Genomic DNA, 12,314 nt, shown 5'->3' with positions numbered 1-12,314 from the left:
AAGCTAATTATATTTCAAAAATAGCTTACAGACTTTTTTTAAGGCAGAGGAACAATGGTGGGAGCCAGAAGTTTTTGTTTTTTTTTAATATATATTTTATTGATTTTTTACAGAGAGGAAGGAAGAGGGATAGAGAGTTAGAAACATCCATCAGCTGCCTCCTGCTGTAGAGATGCATGCTGAAATATTTAGAGGTGTAGTGTGGTGATATCTGCAACTTATCACCCAAGGTGCATGCCCTTGACCGGAATCAAACCCGGGACCCTTGAGTCCGCAGGCCGACGCTCTATCCACTGAACCAAACCGGCCAGGGCAGGAGCCCAAGGTTTTAAAACACCAACCAAGCCCGGCACTGCCTGTGGATACCAGGTGTGTTTGAAAATCTGACCGCTCTTCGGCGGGCACCCAACTAGTCAGCGGCTACAAGTCGTATTGTGATCTCAGTCCACACCCCATAAAGGCCCCAGGCAAGCAGCCTCTCCTCGTCCCGGCGTTCCTTTCCCGGGGCCTGGAAGAGAGAACCTTCTTCATCCCCCCGGTTCCCAGCCCTTGAGCTTCCTTCTGCCCACCTCGATCCATGTCTGTGCCTAGAAATACACAGGATGAGTCACACCCAACACCCCATCACACCCCCTCCCTCACAACGTCTTCCAAGCGCCAACTGTCCTCAAGCAGATCCCTTGGCTCCCCCCCACCCCCACCCCTCTGCCAGTACCACCTGCTGTTCTGGTTCCTACCCCCTGGGACCCACGGCAGAGCTATTCGGCCCTGTGTCGTCTCCCCAAAAACACCGGACGCTGCACTAAACTGCAGAGAACTAACGAGCTGTCCGGGTGCCCAGCGCGTATTGGGGGTGGGGGTGGGGGTGGGGGGAGGATTTTCAAACCCAGGGCTCAGCTCTGCCTGGATTCCCCCAGTGGGTTCCTAATAAACACTCTCAAGATGGGAAGAGTGGGGACGAGGAGATCCCGGGGATGGCTTCTGGGAGGAAGAAAAGAGTAGCTGTCCAGGGCCAACGCTTGGAGAATCCCGAGCGGCCGGAGGGGGAGCGAGGGAGGAGGGGGCCCCTGTGGGCACGGACGGCGGAAGGGGGCCCAGGAGGCTGAGGGCCAGGGGGCAGCTGGGCCTGGAATGGGGAAGTCCACGACAGACGAACGGCGGCCCCCGTCCGCCACGGAGCAGATGGCCGCGGCGGGCGGGAGCAGGACGAGTCCGCGGGGAGGAGGGTTCCGCCGGAGCCCGAGGAGGCAGGCGAGGGCCCGCCGCCGGGCTCTCACCTGCGAGTAGGAGCATTTCTCGGAGTCGCTGCCCCCCAGGACAGCGCACGCCTCGTTCTCCAGCTCCTCGTCCTCCTCCAGGACGTCCACCAGCGACACCACGGGCTCCAGCTCCGACGGCCGCCCGGCGGCGGCACCCTCCGCTCCGGCCATCCTCAACTGTCACCCGCCGCAGCTCTGCGCCGGCGGAGGCGGGAAAAGCGGCCGCGGGAGGCGTGGCCGGAGGAGGCGGGTCCTGAGCCCCAGGAACCAATCCCCAGAAAGAGAAGCGAAGGAAGGGGGAGGGGCGACTTCCGACAAACGGAAGTCACTCCTCTCCCTTCTCCCGCCTGCGCCGGCTTGGTTTCCGCTTCCGGGAGGTAGCTTCGGTTAGCGCGCTCCCGGCCGCTCAGCGGTTGCCATGGAGATCTCGGGCGAGTACGTTGGCCGGGACGGGCAGCGGCACCAGCTGCGGGTGCCCTGTGAGGCGCCCGACGACGCTGACCCTCTCCAGGGCCTATTGTCGGGCGTGGCCCGGATGAGGGAGCTGGTGGCCCAGCTGTTGGACCCCCAGGTGCAGCGGGAAGCGCAGGACAGACCGGCGGCGGCGGCTCCGGGCGAGGCCGCGGACGGTGAGCTCCGAGGCAGTGTGGGGCGGGGAGGTGTGGGAACCCGGGGGAAATCTGTTCGGGGCGCCCGTAGAGTTGTAGACTTGACAAAAGCTCCGAGGGAAGAAGAATTCCACCTAAATATCATTTTTTTACAGCTTCCGCCCTGTCTGGGCGGAATTGAGGCTGCTTGATCTACTTGAACCCAAGCGTGTTCACCACTATTTCATTCATATCACACCACACGAAAACACACTGCCAGCCCCATGGCTAAGCCTCGACCTATGAACCAAGAGGTCACGGTTGGATTCCTGGTCAGGCAATGGATCAATGATTCTCCTCATTGATCTCTCTCTCTCTTTCTCTCTTTTTTCCCTCTCCCCCTCCTCCTTCCCTTCCCTTTCTCTCTGAAATCAATAAAAATATATATTTAGAAAACAAAACAACAAACAAGAGAGCCTGCTGAACGCCCACTTTGTACCAGGCACTGGGTTGAGCCCTGGAGAAAGAATGAGGTGGGGGCTGGCCAGGCAGCTCAGTTGGTTAGAGTGTGGGCTGCTATGGTTGCGGGTTCCATCTGGATCAGGGCTCACATAGGAATCAACCAGTGAATGTATAAATAAGTGGGACAACATGGATATTTCTCTTCTCTCTTTCTCTCCTCTCTCATTCTCCCCCTTCCTCTCGCTCACTAAAATAAAATAAAAATAAAATTACAAAAAGAAGGAAAGAAAAACAAAAGTGAATGTGATTCCGTTACTCTCCTTGTGGCTGGACCTCGGAGTGATGAGGGGTGAAACAGGCAGACATTACGGAGTGAAAGTGTGACCCCAGGACCATTTGGAACGACTGCGAACCGAGAGAACCCTGGAAGGCTTCGGAGAGGGCACGGCCTGAGCTGGCTGTTTTACCAACGGTGCTCCATTACAAACGTGTGGAAGACTGGCATCTACCAAAGAATAGCAACAGGTTCCGAAGATTGGGACGGACTTTGGTTTGACGAGTCCTAAGACTCCAGGCACTGCCCTCCCATATCCCAGTTTTGTAGGTGCAATTTTAAAATAGAAAAGTGAAATTTGACTGCATTAATATTTTTTAAATATTGTCTCAAATGCAAAAATAGGTATTCATTTTGACTGCCCCGAACGGAAGAACCTATGAACTAAATATTGGAGTCAGGGCTTAACTCTGCTGTAGAGTAGCTGAAAATGTACTTTTCTTTCTTTTCCATTTTGACTGCATCTTGGTAGTTCAGTTAATGTGAAGGAGCCAGTGTGGAACATTACACTGAGTTCAGAGAACAGATTGTTTCCACGTCACATATATTGAGAGTGAAGTCCTGTTTTTTTGGCTCCTGAAGGTACCTCTCTAATCTCTTGAAAAAATATGTCATAATTGGCACATGGACAGGAGTATAACTAGAGCCATTTTTAAAAAATCTGTCATTACTTATTGGAAAAACAACTGCCACCTGCTCTATTAATGGTGGATCAAGCTGCATTGACTAATGACTGGCCAATCAGTAGAAACCACAACACTGGAAGCTGCTGAATAGTCTATTGAAATCCTCCCCTGGGAGCTCCCCTAAAATTCCCACCCTGAAAAGCCTTTAGGACTAGAACCCAGCCCGGCTTTCTCTATGGAACAATAGGCCTTTCCCCACCTCCTTCCTCCCCCCTCCCTCCCCCCCACACACACAGTTTCCTTGCCTCTTTCTCTGCATCTCTCTCTCTCCTCCCTCCTCCCTCCTCTCCTCCTCTCTCCCTCCTCTCTCTCTCTCTCTCTCCCTCCCTCTCTCCCTCTCTCTCTCTCTCTCTTTCTCTCTCTCTCCCTCTATCCCTCTCTCTCTCTCCCTCTCTTCCCCTCTCCCCCTCTCCCCCCTAAGCTCCAAGGGCCCTCTTTTGCTTCCGTTAACTTGTTTCCTGAGCCCATTTCTTCTTCAGCTCACTTCTGCCTCTGTGACTTCCTAAGTAAACTTATAGTCTGAAAACAAAAATAGTGGATCAGTACTATTTTTGTACAGGTGGGCATGTTTTTGTACTGTTTGCTTAATGAAATCCCATAAGGCTTAGGTGTAATTACCTTTGTTAAAAATAATAGAGAGAACACATTGGCCGGTGGTGCTCAGTGGTTAGAGGGTCTGCCCACACACCTAAAGGTCTTAGGTTCAATTCCTGGTCAAGGGCATGTACCTGGGTTGCAAATTCAATCCCTGGCCCTCGGTCCAAGCACATGGGGGAGGAAACCAATCAATGTGTCTCACATCAGTGTTTCTCCCTCCCTCCTTCTTTCCCTCTCTTCCACTCTCTGAAAATCAGAGAGAAAAAAATATCCTCAGGTGAGGATTAACAACAACAAAAAGGTAATAGAGATTAAATGGTGAATGTTACGTTATATGAATTATATCTGAACAATGTATAAAATAAAAAATTACTAAAGCAAAGTGATAGAACTTAATTCTAAAAATAATCCAGTTACCAAATACAAAGGAATTGAATAGACAGTTCTTCAGAACGGATATGTGCGGCCAATAAGCACATGAAAAGATGTCCAGCAGGAAAATGCAAATCAAAACCACAATGAGATACCACTGCATGCTCACTAGGATGTCTATAATAAAAAAGAACAATAACAAATGTTGGCTAGCATATGAAGAAATTGGAGCCCTTATAATTACTGGTGAAATTGTAAAATGGCTCTAGCTGGTGTGGCTCAGTTGGTTGAGTGTTGGGGTCACCAGTTTGAATCTCAGTCAGGGCACATACCCAGGTTTTGAGTTTGATCCTGGTCAGGGTGCATATGAGAGGCAACTAGTTGATGTTTTTCTCCCCGCTCACTCTTCCTCTCTAAAAACTTTTTTTTTAAGAAGAAAGTGTAAAATGAGGTATCTTCTTTAGAAAAGAGTTTCTTAAAATGTTATACATAATGCTCAGCCAGTGAGGCTGAGTGGTTAAGCATCCATCCTGAACCAAGAGGTTGCTGGTTCGATTCCCAGTCAAGGCAAATGCCCGGGTTTTAGAAGGGGCAATACAGGAGCAGCCAATTGATGTTTCTACTTCTCCATCCCTCACCCTTCCTCTCTCTAAAATCAATACAAACATATTTTAAAAAACAACACACACGAAGTTAAGCATAAAGTTAACCATTTATTGATCCAGCAATTCCACTCCTAGTTCTCACAAGAGAATTGGATGCATATTCAGGCAAAAACTTACACAGTAATGTTTATAGCAGCATCATTCATAATAGTTAAAAAGTGGATCAACACAAATGCTTATTAGCTGCTGAGTGGATAAGCAGACTGTGATATATAGTGAAATATTGTTCAGCAATAAAAAAAAATGAAGTACTGATGAATGAACCTTGAAAACATTATGCTAAGTGAAAGAAGCCTGTCACAAAAGGCCGCATATTGTACGATTCCATTTATATAAAATGTCCAGAATAGACAAACGTATAGAGATAGAAAGTGGTTGCCAAGGATGGAGGACAATAGAAAGTGACTGCTAAAAGATGTGGGATTTATTTTGGGGGTGATGAAAGTGTAGAATTATATACTCATGTTGCACAATTTTATGAATATACTGAAAATCAAGCTGTATTTTTTATAAAAGTAAATTTTACGGTTATATGAATTATATCTTCAAAAAAGTGATAGGAATAGTTTTAAACAAAATTACTGGATCTTTTTTTTAATTTTTAAATAATATATTTTCATTGATTTCAGAGAGGACGGGGGAGGGAGAGAGAGAGAAACATCAATGATAGGAGAGAGTCACCAATCCGCCACCTCCTGCAAACCCCAACCTGGAGACCGAGTCCAAAACCAGGGCATATGCCTCTACCGGGAACAGAACCGCGAACCTCTGGTTCACAGGTCAACACCCAACCACCGAACCACACCGGCTGGACTGAAATCTTTTTAATGATACATACTTCAAATCTGGAATCGACATGGTTTTATTAATCCTAAAGTGAAATGGTTCATTATCAACCATTTTAATTATATTTCTTTCAACCAATGAACACATTGTCATACAAATATTTATTTTAAAAGGTGATAATGAAGATGATGCAGAAGATGAAAATAACATTGATTACAGAACTAACTCAGATGGACCATCTGCAAAACGGACAAAAACATCATCTTAAGGATAGCTTGTATGAAATGTAAAAGACTGCTGAATGCTTGCTTCTGCAGCCCACATACTAAAATTGGAACAATACAGAGAAGATTAGCATGACTCCTGCACAAGGATGACATACACATTTGTAAAGCATTAAAAAAAAAAAAAGGACTACAACCATATTAACATCTGCTTTAATTGAGAAAAGTGTTTGTTTTGTTCCCCTGGCACAGTTGTCAAAGAAAAGAACTTCTGTTTCCAGCAAAGACAGACATAATAAAATAAATGTTTAGAAATGAATCTGTTTTCTTGAGTGAAGAATTTCAGACTATTGCCAAAACCGGTTTGGCTTAGCAGTAGAGCGTCAGTCTGTGGACTGAAAGGTCCCAGGTTCAATTCTGGTCAAGGGCATGTACATTGGTTGCGGGCACATCCCCGGTCGGGGGTGTGCAAGAGGCAGTTGGTCGATGTTTCTTTCTCACTGATGTTTCTAGCTCTCTATCTCTCTCCCTTCCTCTCTGTAAAAAAACAATAAAATATATTTAAAAAAAAAAAAGAATTTCAGACTATGGAAATTATAGAGAACACTTCATAATGTGTAAAATGCTTTATTTTGGCAATTAAATTTGTATTGTTTCCTACTTTTTAAAATATATATTTTATTGATTTTTCACAGAGAGGACGGGAGAGGGATAGAAACATCGATGAGAATCATCGACCAGCTGCCTCTGCACACCCCCTACTGGGGATGTGCCCGCAACCAAGGTACATGCCCTTGACCAGAATCGAACCTGGGACCTTTCAGTGCGCAGGCTGATGCTCTATCCACTGAGCCAAACTGGTTTTGGCTGTTTCCTACTTTTTTAAAAAAGGTTTTTAAAATTAATTTTTAGAGAAATGTTGATGTGAGAGTGAAACATTGACAGGTTGCCTCTTGCATGCCCCCTAATCAGGGATGGAGTCTGAAACCCAGGCATATGCCTTGATTGGGAATCGAACTGCCAACCTTTCCATGCACAGGATGACACCCAATCAACTGAGCCACAATGGCCAAAGCTTTTTCTATTTTAAAAAATAATTATTGAATTAATCTGCATCTTTTAACTTCTCCTTCCGTTATAAAAAGTACATATCACCCATCTGGTGTGGTTCTGACCTTGGCCGGGCGACACTGGTCTACCTGCCTCTTGGGCTGTTGTGGAGATTAAATGGGAAAAGGGATGAGCAAAGGTGGGGGCTCAGCCTTGGCCTTGACTGCCTCCTGTCTCTCTCAGTGCCTCCTGTTTCTGACTGCCACCCAGCCAGCAGCCCATCTCTCAACCCAAACAAAGGGTAGACTGCTCTTTGTGGGAATTAAGGTCCCCAGGCACTGTGTACACATGATGGGAACGGCAAACACTTATTGAGCACTTGCTGTGTTCCAGGTGCCACCTCATGGCATCTCACGCACCGTGAGGCGGGGACGGGAGCTGCAGAATGTTCACGCCCTCATTCCAGCATCAACCCATGAACCAAGTCACTAGTTCAATTCCCAATCAGGGCACATGCCTGGGTTATGGGCTTAATCCCCAGCCAATCAATGTTTCTCTCTCATTGATGTTTCTAGCTCTCTTTTTCCCTTCCCCTCTCTCTAAAATCATATATTTTTTAAAAGTACATGTCATGGTTTGTGGACAAAAGTATTTCAAAGAACTGACGTGAGCAAGTGATGAAATTGGGGATTGAATATAAGAATGGCAATCTGGTCCTGGCCAGGTGGTTCAATTGGTTGGAGTTGCATCCCATACCCAGTCAGGGTACATACCTCGGTTGCATGTTCACTTCCTGGTTGAGGTGCAACCAGTCAATGTATCTCTCTTTAAAAACACCAATTAAAAAATTATCCTCTGGTGAGGATTAAAAAAAGAGAGAATGGCAATATGTATCATAGAATTGTACACTTGAAACCTGTATAATTTTGCCGAAGCCAGTTTGGCTCAGTGGCAGAGCGTCAGTCTGCGGACTGAAGGGTCCCAGGTTCGATTCCAGTCAAGGGCATGTACATTGGTTGCGGGCACATCCCCGGTGGGGGGTGTGCAGGAGGCAGCTGGTCGATGTTTCTCTCTCATCGACGTTTCTAGCTCTCTATCTCTCTCCCTTCCTCCTCTCTGTAAAAATATCAATAAAATATATTAAAGAAAAAAAGAAACCTATATAATTTTATTAACCAATGTCACCCAACAAACTTGATTTAAAAAAAAAAATAAGTCTGCTTAACTAGAAGGAAAACAGGAATAGAAGTACTGAATGAAGATAAAGAAGACCCCTTGAGAAAAATCCAAGGAAACCTTGAACCCACACTCAGACCCAATATACAGAGATGATACCATTCAGGGACTATACAGGGAATGGCAAAAGTAGGTTGACAGTTGTGAGTGCATGAAACAGTTTATTCTTATACTAGAGACCTGAAAGTTTATTCTTATGCTAGAGACCCGGTGCACAACATTTGTGCGTGGGGGGAGGAAGGGATTCCTCAACCCAGCCTGCGCCCTCCCTCGGTCCGGGACCCCTCGGGGGATGTCCACCTGCAGGCTTGGGCCTGCTCCCGGCCAGGCAGACATCCCCTGAGGGGTCCTTAGTGCTGCTGCAGAGGCGGGAGAGGCTCCAGCCCTGAACCTGACTTCTGGCTGAGTGGCACGCCCCCTGTAGGAGCGCAGTGACCACCAGGGGGCAGCTCCCGCATTGAGTGTCTGCCCCCTGGTGGTCAGTGCACATCATAGCCTCTCTAAAACAGTAAAAAATGAAAGTAGTACAAGAAAATGGATAATAGTTTCTATAATTTCAGAGTGAAGTTTTCCTAAGCAAGTTTTTAAAAATCCAGAAACCATAATAGAAAAGATTAGTAAATATGATTACATAATAAAGTTTCTGAACACTCTGTAAATAAAAAAAGGTAAAAGTATTTCATATTTTCAGCACAAATGACTAAGAATTACTTCCTTTTGCCGAAACCGGTTTGGCTCAGTGAATAGAGCATCGGCCTGCGAACTGAAAGGTCCCAGGTTCGATTCCAGTCAAGGGCATGTACCAAGTAGGGTGTGTGCAAGAGGCAGCTGATCGATGATTCTCTCTCATTGATGTTTCTAACTCTCTATCCCTCTCTCTTCCTCTCTGTAAAAAAATCAATAAAATATATTTTCAAAAAGAAAATAAAAAAAGAATTATTTCCTTTTATGGATCTCACCTGTACCTGTCAGAAAGACAATAGAAATGGGCAAAGGAAAGGAACAGCAAGATCACAAGAAATACTCATGGCTTTTAAATGAAAATGTTCCACTTCCAATAAGTGAACATTAAAACCACAATAGAATACCTTTTTTTTTTTTTTTTTTTTTTTTTTTTTACTTTCAAATTGAAAGATCACAAGTTTTGATGCAAGCTTTAGCTGGGAAGGATGTGAGGTCTGTAATACTTGTATATTGATGGCAAATATAAACTGATATAAGCTCTTTGAAAGTCAAGCTGACAATTGTGTTAAAATGTTAAATGTACATGTTCTTTGATTCAGCAAATTTACTTACAGAAATTTATCTTACGTATAACATCAGCAAGTGGACAGATCTGTTTACAAAACTATTCCCTGCAGCATTATTCTTAGTAACAAGAATAATAACAAGAGTGCACAACCCAAATAAATGTCCATTGGAAGGTTCTGGTTAAATATAGAATATTCGTATACATTTGTGGGGGCACTAAAATGACCAAGGTATAGCTCTGTGTTGTTAAGGATCAATCTCTAGGATATGATGTTAAATGTAAACTAGCAAAATATAGAACTGTATAAAATGCTACTATTGTAGACTATTGGCTTAGATATGCTTATAGTTTCTCTGAAAGGATGGTCAACCTGCTTTTAGAGAGAGTAGGGGTCGGGAGTGAGAGGGGGATTTTTCATCATATACTCATTTTGTTCTTTTTGAATTAAAAAAAAATCATGTTGCATATTTTTATACACAAATACAGAAAAAGTATTGTGGAGTCTGCCACCACCACCACCACGGCTGCCACGGCCACCTCTGGGACAGCTGCGCTCCTGAGCATCCCAGGGCAGCGTGTTGGAAGTTACTGACCGCTACACCCAGCCCTCACCAGATCCATCTCCTCCACACATTCAGGGCGAGACCCCTCCAGATACCAGCTGTGCTCCATGTCTGAGAAGCTTAGCTGCCACTACTGCAAGGACTCCCTGCACGGGAAGAAGTACGTGGAGAAGGATGGCAGCCACTGCTGCCTGTGCTGCTACGACAAGTACTGCGCCAACATCTGCACCGAATGCCGCCAGACCATCGGTGCGGACGCCAAGGAGGTCCACTATAAGGAAGGCTTCTGGCATGACTACTGCTTCCGCTGCACCCATTGCCAGCGCCCCTTGGCCACCGAGACCTTTGTGGCCAAAGAGAACAAGATCCTGTGCAAAGAGTGCAACATGATTGAGAGCGCCCTCATCTGCAAGGGCTGCTCAAAGCCCATTCTGGCAGGCGAACAGAACGTAGAGTACAGGGGGACCGTATGGCACCAAGACTGCTTCACCTGCAGCGACTGCAAGCAAGTCATCGGGACGGGAAGCTTCTACCCTAAAGAGGAGGAATTCTACTGCATGGCTTGCTATGAGGCCAAATTTGCCAAGCGCTGCGTAAAGTGCGACCAGGCCATCATCTCTGGAGGAATCACGTACCAGGACCAGCCCTGGCATGCCGACTGCTTTGTGTGTGTCACCTGCTCAAGGAAGCTGGCCGGGCAGCGTTTCACGGCTGTGGAGGACCAGTACTACTGCGTGGACTGCTACAAGAACTATGTGGCTAAGAAGTGTGCCGGGTGCAAGAACCCCATCACTGGGTTTGGTAAGGGCTCCAGCGTAGTGACCTATGAAGGACAATCCTGGCATGATTACTGCTTCCACTGCAAAAAGTGCGCCATGAATCTGGCCAGCAAGCGCTTTGTTTTCCATGAGGAGCAAGTGTTTTGCCCTGACTGCGCCAAAAAGCTGTAAAGTGACAGGGGCTCCTGTCTCGTAAAATGGAATTGTCTTGTTTTTCTGTGTTCTCACCCTCTGCCCTGCACTATCCATAGGGTAAGAGTTGTCTGTCACCTCTTCCAAGTTGTTCCTTCTGTCTTTCCTCCTATTTTACAGTATTACTCAAATAAGGGCACTCACATTAGGATTTAGCACAAAGCGACCCCACGGCAGAGTTAATGTTGCTATGGCTACAGTTAAAAAAAAAAAAAAAAAAAAAAGGAACACTTAGTTTACTTTTTTGCATATTTATCTTAGAGCAGAAAAGCACCAGCCAGTTAGCTGCTTAGGGACGTAAGCGAGAAACCCAGGAGCTAAGGCCCCCACCTGGTGCCCTTCCTGGCCCTGCGGGGACCCATCGTGTCATTACAGGACACGCAGTTGCACTGGCTACTCCAACTCCCTGTTCTGAGAGTAGAATGAGGACTTACCGAAATGCATGGTTTAACTTCCTCGTCAAAACCTTCTTTCTGTTCTTTGTGCTTTCAATCGACTAGTACAAATTTCCAGAATACTAACATTTGAACTTAGCTGTGATCCTAAGCTGACCTTTTTCCCGGACTAAGGTTCGAGTTGCCTGTGTGCTGTTTTCTGGACATCCCTACTTCCCAGCATGGGACACGCGGGTGATGCAGGCGAATTGGAGAGAACGGCCTGTTTCAAAGGAGCAGTGTCACAGTGAATTCTGGAAGCTAACAAAACTAACCCAGCTGTCCTTTCTTAATAGTTTGTTTTAGTTAATAGCATAGTTTATGGGTTTGGAGACTTACATGAAAACACTTGAGTCCTTCAAATGTTCCTAAAGTTTTGAAATCATCATACAGAAGTAACCATGAAACTCCAAGGGGGTTCTGAGCAGGTGCCAGGACTGTCATTGATACGGACGTGGCATTTCCAAACAATGGCAAGTTGAATCCCATGTGACAATAGCTCTCCGCTGTTTGGGCTGTGCTAGAGGCTTGCCAGCATCCCTTCTCTGTGATTCTTAGGGTTGTTTCTCACGAGCTTAGCTCCTCAGGGAGGAGGGCCACCATCCTCACAGGAAGAACCACCTACCTACTGTATTCTCGCTGTTACATCGTTACATTCCATAACGGATAGCATGAGAGGATGTCAAAGTGGACATGGAAAGACAAGACATACTAACACACTCCTACAGTGGTTAGAGAAGCAGACACGTCGTTTCTACATTTTGTCATTAGCTATTATCACCTAACGTGTCAAGGTGTCCTTACGGAATAAAGCAACATAAATTTAAAAAAAGTTA

General features: G+C 46.0%; 3 protein-coding genes, 1 long non-coding RNA gene and 1 other non-coding gene across 7 annotated transcripts in view; 3 read left to right on the top strand and 2 right to left on the bottom strand.

Moving 5' to 3' along the window:
* UBR7 (ubiquitin protein ligase E3 component n-recognin 7) overlaps positions 1–1,632 on the bottom strand; it is a 22,544-nt gene extending 20,912 nt beyond the window's left edge. Inside the window, exon 1 of one of the 2 annotated variants that reach the window (XM_036411665.2) lies at positions 1,278–1,632. In XM_036411665.2, coding sequence (XP_036267558.1) covers positions 1,278–1,430 — 153 coding nt within the window. In that variant the 5' untranslated portion in view covers positions 1,431–1,632. The remainder of the gene's footprint in view (positions 1–1,277) is intronic. The other variant, XM_036411666.2, reaches the window with a different exon arrangement.
* GON7 (GON7 subunit of KEOPS complex) lies at positions 1,621–6,291 on the top strand. The gene is made up of 2 exons (XM_036411673.2): positions 1,621–1,888; positions 5,922–6,291. Exons 1-2 carry the CDS (start codon positions 1,678–1,680, stop codon positions 6,014–6,016), a joined length of 306 nt encoding a protein of 101 aa, XP_036267566.1. The 5' UTR covers positions 1,621–1,677; the 3' UTR covers positions 6,017–6,291.
* LOC118704233 (four and a half LIM domains protein 1) lies at positions 1,747–12,314 on the top strand. Of its 2 annotated transcripts, XM_045571991.1 has the most exons (3): positions 1,765–1,888; positions 4,185–4,226; positions 9,997–12,314. In XM_045571991.1, exon 3 carries the CDS (start codon positions 10,181–10,183, stop codon positions 11,021–11,023), a length of 843 nt encoding a protein of 280 aa, XP_045427947.1. In that variant the 5' UTR covers positions 1,765–1,888; positions 4,185–4,226; positions 9,997–10,180; the 3' UTR covers positions 11,024–12,314. The 2 variants fall into 2 exon arrangements, with proteins under 2 accessions (XP_036267561.1, XP_045427947.1); XM_036411668.2 differs by lacking the exon at positions 4,185–4,226 and having other exon boundaries at positions 1,747–1,888.
* On the top strand, positions 6,052–6,156 carry LOC118704298. Its single transcript, XR_004983370.1, has one exon. It is a non-coding gene; the product is annotated as a U6 spliceosomal RNA (small nuclear RNA).
* Positions 7,643–8,486, bottom strand: LOC123651267. Its single transcript, XR_006739863.1, has 2 exons — positions 8,181–8,486; positions 7,643–7,938 (listed from the first exon to the last, which is right to left on the bottom strand). It is a non-coding gene; the product is annotated as an uncharacterized LOC123651267 (long non-coding RNA).

Source organism: Pipistrellus kuhlii, unplaced genomic scaffold (assembly GCF_014108245.1).
Source record: "Pipistrellus kuhlii isolate mPipKuh1 unplaced genomic scaffold, mPipKuh1.p scaffold_m20_p_41, whole genome shotgun sequence".
Lineage (NCBI taxonomy): Eukaryota > Metazoa > Chordata > Mammalia > Chiroptera > Vespertilionidae > Pipistrellus > Pipistrellus kuhlii.
The sequence above is the reverse complement of the archived record's forward strand: the minus strand, read 5'-3'. Positions and strand labels throughout refer to the sequence as shown.